We start from the raw sequence: 10,000 nt of genomic DNA on the forward strand, positions 1-10,000 counted from the left end.
CAAGCTGCAAACAAACGAACATCATAAACTGAACGAAAACAACACTCTTGTTAATTGGTGTAAATGTTAGTGTGACATGGTATAATATTCTGAGAGAAAGTAGTTTTCAAAAACTGTAAAATTCACATGGCTGTGTGGCAAGAGTTGCCCCCAAGGCCATACATTCCTTGTAAAATCTTGACACTAAAGTCTTTAAAGAAAACTGAAGGCTCTATGCTCAGATTTTCAGGACACGCTAAGTGTGTCTAGCTCTTTCAACTTATGAAGACCACTCTATATCATTAGAACAGTAGTTTTGTTGTTAATTTTACCTTATGCAATGTGCAAAATACTGTATGTAAACAAAGATTCACCCGTAGCCTCACAAACGACGAAGAATTTTTATTAGATATAGGACCAATTACGTCATAAGTCTTATTAAAAAAAATAACCAACTGACCAGGTGGAGAAATTTCAGTGATAAAGAATTGTTGTTAGACTTGGTAACACTTTTTCGCTATTACCCTCACATGTTTTGAGTTGATCCTTGAGCTCCTGGTCCGTTTTCTAAGGTAACAATTTCCTCTTGAAATCTTCTAAGGCTTTTGGACAAGCAAGAACACTTATCACATGAAGGTGCACTAGGAGGGCTTTCCGCACCGACAGGAGTTTCGATGACACATAACTACACCTTCCTGACTTTGTGTGACATCACTGCAATCAAGACCCTCTTGATCAATAGCTGCCTGTCGGTGAAGTTATTGAAGCTGAGGTGGATGGCGTTGCTTTTAAAAGCTCTCTAATTGTCTAAATTAAAAGATAAGGTACAGGTACAACAGTTAGCCTAAATTAGGGGATCATGTCATTGTTTCACTGGAGACCTCATTGTAAACGACATATCACAAATGGACTCACAAATAGCCATGGCCATTTCCGAGGAAGAGCTAGAGAACGAGATAGAAGATGCCTTGTCAGTTCAAGACACCATCTCCAACTACAAGTTCTTGATAATGGAAGCATTGAAAAACGACCTACACGATAAACCGGTGAGTTCTTTCCATGATAACAATAGTTCAACGAAACCGACAACTACGCGAATCAACGTCAATTTACCAAAACTCAGCATTCAACCATTCAACGGCAATCAATTAGAGTGGCTCACTTTCTGGGACAGTTTTAGCACAGCGATCGACGAACACACCGAATTGAACAACATCGAAAAAATGAATTATTTACAAATTATGCTTAAAGGAGAGGCAGCGCGCGCGATCGCCGGACTACCACACTACCAACGAAAACTATACGAAAGCAATCGAAATAGTGAAAGAACGCTTCGACGATAAACAAATATTATCAATGCATACATGGAATATCTGACCAGAGCTACCCCGCCGACATACGAAATATCAAGTCTGCGAACATTTTATGACTCCTACGAATCAAACATTCGTGGTCTGGAGGCCCTCGACGTAAAAACTGACACGTACGGCTGCCTTCTTATACCGATACTCTTGAAGAAACTACCAGAATCCATACGTTATGTGATAGTCAGATCTGACAGTTCGGCGGATGAGTCACTTGACAAGTTACGAATCGCACTTTTACGAGAAATCGAAACAAAGGAGAAGGGTTGCCTGTCAACCACGAAAAGCTACGAAACATATGACGAAGAACCACTTGTTCCAACAACGGGGACGATGCTATCCAGAACGCAGCCAAGAACGCAGAGTGATAACAACGCCCGAAACAAAAGAAATCCACCTACTGTGACGGTAACCATTGGTCAGACAATTGCAGCGAATTTGTAACTGTGCAAGAACGTTACCACGTACTACAACGACAACAACATTGTTACAACTGCCTGGGCACAAATCATAACAAAACAAAATGTTTTTCTAAGCGGCGCTGCATGAAGTGTAAACAGAAGCATCATACTTCACTTTGCCACAGACAAACACAAAAACCGCCAAAAGATACCGCGTCTAACCCGTCGACCTCAAAGATCGAGCAAACGAAAGCAAGCACACACACGACGAACCGAAGGAGACTCACAAAGAGTCACTTAAGCACAACCCACGTAGGAACAACACAGTTGCTAGATCTGCAACAGAATCAACTCCTAATGCACTCAGCTAGAACAACAGCAATCGGCCAAGGATTTCAATTGCTCACAGGCACATATTCATCTTTGGATAACCGCTTCGCAGAGGACGTTCATCACAGAAAACATGAGGAACCGACTAAACCAACCTCAAAAAACTATACGCAAGAGAAACTCCTTTACGTAACCACATTTGGCGATAGCAAAACCACCAGAAGGAAACTACGACGTATTCTCACTCAATCTAGATATGGGAAAGGAAAAAGTTCGATCCATTAACGGCTACTTGTAACGCATACAATCTGCCCACCACTGAAGATAAAAGCGTTCGAAATTCCCCCCGGAACTAGAAGTCTAAAACTAGCGGACAACACCTATCGGAAAACTCAGAAGTGGATATACTTATCGGAAACGACCAGTACGGTCGCCTGATCACTGGCAAGATTATCAAAACGAGTGAAGCATTTCAAAACACAATCAAATTCAACGACACTTCAGGTAGGCATAGTGTTTTGCAATTGGCCGTGGAAAGAAAACAAAAACGATCTGCTGTCCAACCTGAACCTCAGTGTAAAACGGACTAGCCAGTCTCCCAGCGAAACCTTAAACGTCCCACTACATCCTCACTTCCCCAGGGGTTGTTTAAAGAGGATAGCGCAACAACAAAAATGAGAATAGTCTATGACGCCTCAGCAAAGCAAAAACCCTCCAAATTCCCCAAGCTTAAATGACTGTCTTCACACTGAAGAGACAACTAATGCAAGACCTGACAGGAATTCTTCTCCGATTCAGAGCTACACAATGTGGCATTCATCGCCGATACAGAGAAGGCATTTCTCCAAATCGAAAACTCCACCAAAACGTTAGAGACGCCACGCGATTTCTTTGGCCTTAAAGACAAAAAAAAACCAGCCACTGATACAGTATAACTTACGAGAATATAGGTTCCAACGAGTCCTATTTGCAGCAATCCCGTATCACGTAATGAAAGCAAATACGTGGATTAGCTACTGACCTCATCAAACTCAAGCTACATGGATAACGTGGTGACGGGGGCTGACAGCCAGGAAAAGGCCAGGGAATACTATACATTATCACGACAATTTGTGAACGAAGGACGGCTGGCATGAATCTGAGAGAATGGAATTCGAGCTCACCAAACCTTAACATCAAAGCAAAAGAAGACAAATGCGCCGCTAAAAATCCACAAACCAAAGTACTAGGTCTAAAGTGATAGGACATTTTATGACGAGTCCTTTCCCTTAAGTTTTTCTTTGCTTTTTGAAGTTTTCATTGTGCTGGGTTTTTAGTGATAAGTGACGTTTAGACCTCTCGATTAAATGAAACGCGTTTTGTCATATAGCAATTGGTAAGTCAAATGCAAAACAAAGTGGCATGAATGCGTAAAGATTCAAGAAGCAATTTTTTCAGAAGGAATATTTTAAAGCTCTTTTTCAATTCTTTTTCTTAAGCGTTAGTTCACTATTGTGCTAGCATTCTGGCTCACTCGGTTTTCATTGGCAATGCGATGCTGCTAATTTTGCAACTGCCGAACTCGATATGAGTTTTTTATTTTTTTTTTGTTTGATTAAAGCAAGTAAAGCAGAACTGTTTTGCTCAGTGGTTGACTTGTGAAAAAAAAAGGAGAAGTGTGATTTGGAGTTTATTGGTAAGCTGCAGTCATCCATAACCTTTCTTACTTTTATGCTTCTCGCTCTTTACTTAACTCAAAGACTCAATTCCAAGGTGCAGCTCTGTTTGCTTGCAAAAGGACAAGTTCATCGTTTTTATCGTTTTTTTGGCCGTTTAATTTTAACAAAACAAAATGAATTATTTTTTCTAGAATCGTGATGATTTATTTCCTGCAAAGGTGAGGGCAAACCCGCCGTGTTAACCCGTTGATACCACCCCTTAACTAAATCACCCTGGGAGGGAATAGGGTGGGAAAAAAAAAACTTTTCGTCTCGAAGCTAAAAAGCAGACTAAACATCAAGCGTCTTTATCTTTCTTTCCTTCCAGCTTCATCCTTCGATTTGACATTGGATCAAATGAAACAAACGCAAACATGGGTTGAGCCCCCAGCCAAACATGCGGTGTTATTCAGAAGACGACCACAGATGTTGCCAGCAACAACGGTCCATTCAAACCAAGTCTTGATTATTCAACCAAAGTGGGACACGTGTCATGAAAATTTACGTAGTAAATTGCGCGCAATATGGCGGACTAACCTCACATGATTATGCACATGTAATGCTGCTATTCCTGCCAGTCACTGTACAGCAGACAAAAATTTGCTTAGCAGTCCAATTCCTATCTTCTCGTACCAGTTATGGTTTGATGTATTTGGGGATTACTCTTTGCCAGACTTGATTATAGTACTGTGCTTTATCTGCAATGTTAAGAGTTTTTGGGGGGTATTTAGAATTTTTAAAACAAGAACCACAATCCAAGGATTTTTGAACATTGAATTAACATAATGTTAGGTACATGCAATAAAAAATGTAACTGCTTTGAAAATCTGTATTCTATTTTTTGTTTGTGAGCTATGGTTACTGTTAACAGCTTGACTGTAATGGACTTTACTGAGTTGCTGAATATTATTTTTACAGAAGCAGGATATTGTAAACCTTTGGTTGTGATCCTTGTTTGTTGTTCAGCACTATTAGTACTTACTAGTTTCTCAGTTACTTCAAGCTATTTTTCTTCGGGATTTCCTGACCTCCATTCAAAGCGGATCCAGCTATTGCCCAAAATTTGGTCCAGTTTTTCTTACTTATTCCAATATATTCTTAGGAATTGTAAAATAAGCATTAATTCACAAGATGTGGACATTTCTTAGGAATTATATACCATTAAAATTGCACACCTCTGGTTCCCAGGAATGCTTAGCCCAAAAGTGACCTTTTCTGTGTGTAGATTTGTACATGTATTGTTGTGTTCGCCTGACACCTGACTGGCAAAATTTTGAGCTTGATGTTATCCAAAGGCTATTATTTAGAATGTGAGTTTGGATTTCACGGTCTGCCATTACTCACGTTCAAAACTGACCTATTGGACCTCAGAGAGATGGATCTAGACAAACGTGACGTCAGGTACTTACTAGCTTAAAATTTCAGCGTGTAAATTGCAACTTATTATTTATGCAAAACATGACTTTTCAAAATCTGAAAGCTTTAAACTCCCGTGCTGCGGATAATTCAGCCACGTACACACGCATTGCATTCTTAAACCAGTGAGTCTTGACGTCATTTTCTCCTCGACCCAGCTCTCTCAAGTTTGAAAGATAGTAATGCTGACCAATTTTACATACTGTAACAAAATTCCAGATAAAATAAACAAGTGTGTTTTTAAGATCAAACTTAACCTTGGGTCACTTAGTGTTTAGTGAACATAGTTTTGAAATCCACAGAAAAAGATTTATTTTTTTTGGTCGTAGTAGCACTTTAATGCATTAATCAACATTGTTTTAAACCTATATTTAAAGCTGTTTGGAAGCTATTTGAAACCTATTTTGTAGTTGCATTATTGCTATTTAAAGCTTTTTTGTATCTATTTTATTTCTATTTTGCAGCAAGGCATTTTAAGGACATTTTGACAGTGCTATTTTAAACCTATTTTCAAATCATTCACACTATTTTAAAGTGCAGATGAAGTGAATATTGACCTTCACTTTCCTCGCTGAAACTTGAAAATTTGTTATACAGTATAAGAAAACATCCTAACTGTGAAATAAATTGGTTTTTTTGCGGGATCACCTTTTAAAAAACGCGTGAAGTGAAGCATTTTTTGTGACGTCATTGATGTCTATCGATGCGAAGCGCCTCAATAATGCTGCAAGAAAATAACAATTTGACTCGATAATTTGCTATTAGGTCGATTGAAAGTGACTTAGAGTATAGTCAACTTCATCTGAGGACGAGATCGAGTCTTCGAGCCTCTCCGTTCTTGTCTTCCATAGTTGTCGCAAGTTTGTTTCCACTCTTTCAACCTGAGCAATGTCTGCCACAGAGGTGTGCAGGCATGTGCAAGACTGTGGCAAACACAGTGTGTGTCAAGCAGTGTTGGACAAATGCTTGTCTCGCCGCTTGGCAGCAAGGCCACCTGTTTTGCCCATCATTACTGACGCACCATCACGTGCAAGGGAAGCAATTTTTGTCATCTCAATGCTCAGACGTTGAAAACGTTGCTCAAGAACTGCAAGCATGGTAGCTGCATTAGCACTGTTGATTCGGCTAGAAGATTGTCAATGGTAAGACTTTGACTTTGGTCAATTATTTTGTCAAGGACTGCCTATCCAATGGTGCAAAAAATTCAAGTTGCAATCTCATGTTTTGCTACGAAGTAGAAGGCGGTAAGTGCTTTTACTAGCCCTCATCACCATATTGTCTTTCTTCATCTAGTTCCCTTGGAATAATGAGTTTCTTTGCAGTATCTCCCTGTAAATTGCATCTTGGCTTTGTTGCTTTCCTCTTTCTACGGGTGACTGTGAGAGGATAAGGGTGTACCAACATGTTCCTTTAATGTGGCAGCCTATACCAGGTTGCTGGGGTTTTATTAAACACAGCAGACGTGTTTTGGGGATTCTGACAATCGTTTTCTACACAGTAAACAAAACATGCCTTTCCCCTCAACAAATGCCAACCACCATATCTTTGTCTGTGGGCAGAAGGAAAGTTCCTTCTTGTGTAACCACTCATGTTTGAAATTGCCACAGTCTTTGGAACAATTAGCGCATATGGCATTGTGGTGAACTTTTTCACCAGGAAACACGCTTTCCACAAGCTTTGTTTGCTTTCAATGTTTTCTTGTCCAGAGTCTGATGGAGCATCACCCTTTTTAGCAGATGCAGCAACTGCATCCATGTATCTAGACTTAGTAACTTGCATCACAGAAACTGTTGATGGTGTAGTTTTTAATCTACTTGGATTGAGTTTGATGAACTGGTTTCAAAACTGCATCCCTGTGGATTAATTGGTAGTCCATCTTGTACAATACGTTCAGGGACTGCGCCAGAGTCCGTTTCTAAAAATTAAAGGGAAGGCAATGAATTGTACAATGTGCTGTAGGGATATGATTTTCCCAACAAAAAAATTCATTGTCAATATATCATTTTGATTTTGTTCTTATTTTGTCAATACAGTAGGACCCCGATATCTTTTGTATCACAGAGTTAAAACTAATGTAATGCCACCGCAAGCAGTTCTGACATTGAAAAGCCTTAAAAATCGTATCAATTTGTCTTGTCTCAAAAAAAGGACACTTTTGGCAAACCTTGTGGTTGTCGTGTTAAATTAAACACTTACCTTTTGGCGTCTTAGAAACAACGGTGAAAAAAATTATCCAGCAAACCTTGCCTTCTCTTCGGAGCCATATTGGCTTTTTCAGTCACGTGCATTGTCACTCTAAAATATTATGTAACAGCAGAAGGAGTCCGTGCGGACTTTGTGATGTATTAAGAAATCTACTTTGTCATTACTTTTCTTGGAAGAAAAGCTTGCAATTCGGAAATAAGATACTTTACTTTTACATTTCTACCAAGGAATGAATATGCTGGTCAGACTTGTTCGGTATCTAAACTCTTGGTGTCATTTCGTCAGTAAAGTAGCCGGCGACAATCGCTGGCTGCCGCTACTAATGACAGCCCTGCAGGTGTACTTGTAACTGCTGCAACAACACCACACGTGTATCAGCACGTGAGTTTATGTGCTACAGAGAAGTTCTTTGTGCTGTTTGGAAAACTGACATTTGATGGTGCTTAAGCTGGTGGGACCATTACTGAAAGACAGAAATGGCAGAGCTTATCGATGGAAAAGTGGCACTGTGGAAAAGGAGTAAGTACCTCTCCTACCTATTCATGTGCTGTAAGTACTTTCAGTTGGCTCCACTTTCAGTGAGGCCAAATTTTAGTTGAAATTGGCATGATTACTGCATGAAAACAGCTTATTGCAAGTCAACCTTGAGGAATATGCCAGTACTGTTGTCCTCTGAGCACTTGTGCCATGTCCAATAGATGAATAACCGAGTATTCTCAATGACCTCCACAAAATATAAGCAATGTCATATGGAAACTTATAATTGTGCATATTTTCGTAATTGTTTGTCTGTTTTGCGCTGGTACCAAAAGGGTTTTTCTTGTATACATGTAGGACTTGTTGTCGGTTGTTCATCGGGGCTATACTGTCAAAGCGGAGAAAATAATGAAGACTTATTAGATTTCAGCAACTGCTAAAATTGTTTTAGTCGCCACTTGGTGCCTACGTCCAACCCTGACTTATGACATGGATAATGCTCTAGCTTGCCTGGTGTGGGTAAAATGGTTTCTGATGAGGTTTAACCTTAAAAAGGAACTGTGCAATATGCTGATGTTTTCAATCAGCCCTGCTTTGGTATTTATACCTGCAGTGCTTTTTTTAAATACAATTTTATTTACTTCGTGTAGGTTTCTCAGAGCCACTGCCTACAGATGGCTTGTTTGCTGGATTCTCGGTTTTTTGGCTTGGGATAACAGCAGCCCATTACCAGCATGCATTTACCACAATATAAGAAGTAGAATAATATGTGACTCAATCATCATTCAAACTGGATATGTGCAAGCAGATGATAGGAATTAGCTGCACTTGCCTAGTAGTACACATACATCAAGCTGAATCAGAGAACTACAGCTGTATGTTACTGTTTGATTTTTGGAAGGTGTCATTAAAAGTTTCATTTGCATAATTATTTTCATCCACTGACTTATCGTCTCAAGCTCACTAGTTACTTTGAAGCTACTGTCCTGTCACTTATGCTAATAAAATTAAAATGTCACACATCTTTCGTTCCTGCACTGTAAAAAACAAAACAAAAACAATGGAATTCTGTTTTCAGATCAAATATATACAAAGGGTATTCTGATTTTATTTCCATCATAGTTTAAAAGTGATGAAAATCCAACTGAGTTCTGGACTTCTCTTTCTCCAGGCAGCAGAACGTTGAGTCATCAGAATTATACTGTAAAATCCCTATGGTTGTATGGCCTTAAAAATAAATATTGAGCAAGCAATTTCTGTTAACAAAAAAAAAAGACTTGATTTTTACTTCTCTCATGCACTTGCAAACTGTTGTAATGGATGCCTAACAAAATGCTTTTTGTCTTGAAATTCAAAGAATGATTAAAGTAATGCAACAAAATGTAAATATAACTTTTTGCAATGTTTATTATGAGCAAAAAAGTTGACATTTAGGTGAAATTAATTTTTTCCACAATGTTAATAAGTCACCAGGCAGATGTCACTGAGCATTGATTTCGATGATGTCCTCTCATAGGATGAGGGCATTTTCAACAAGCTGGTGCTCTTTTCTTGGCTGGAGGCTCACTGACAGTCTCTGAGGAAGTACCAGATACCTGCTGATATGAAGTAGTCTGGAGGGAGTTTTGTTCTGCCTCTGAAAAGCAAAAAAGAGCAAGGACTTGTTTCAAATTAGATAGTGACCAGGAGGGAAATTACTTTAGTTCTGGGTTGCATCACGGGTTAGAAAGGGGTTTTAGGACACCATAAGTAATTTACTATTATCTATCATAAATGCTTTATTTATGGTGTGAATGACAAGTCTTTCTTTTGCTACTGCACATAAATTTTGTGCCTCTCGAGATACTTGGGCCTCCTATGGGTGGTGCCTACTAATACAGGATATTTTGGCGTGGTTTAAAACCATGCAGAGAAAGCAGAACTTAGCAAGTGCTTTTGGTATGCAAAAAGAAAATTGGAGTAAACCATGCATTTATCAGATATAATAAAGCCTTAATTTGGCAAAAAATGCCATAAAATGCTTTGTATTTTTATTGTTGCTTGATTATATCCCCAATTTTCTTTTTGGATTTCAATATCCCTTGCTAAGATCTACTTTTCCTGCATAGTCATAAATCATGCAAAAATACTT

The 10,000-nt window shown here is 39.0% G+C and overlaps 1 protein-coding gene across 1 annotated transcript; it reads left to right on the plus strand.

Annotated features, from left to right (window-relative positions):
* Positions 1-884: 884 nt before the first annotated feature.
* Positions 885-1,322, plus strand: LOC138017164 (uncharacterized). Its single transcript, XM_068864347.1, has one exon. The coding sequence runs from the start codon at positions 885-887 to the stop codon at positions 1,320-1,322; it is 438 nt and encodes a 145-aa protein (XP_068720448.1).
* Positions 1,323-10,000: the final 8,678 nt, after the last annotated feature.

Source organism: Montipora capricornis, chromosome 9 (genome assembly GCF_036669925.1).
Source record: "Montipora capricornis isolate CH-2021 chromosome 9, ASM3666992v2, whole genome shotgun sequence".
Lineage (NCBI taxonomy): Eukaryota > Metazoa > Cnidaria > Anthozoa > Scleractinia > Acroporidae > Montipora > Montipora capricornis.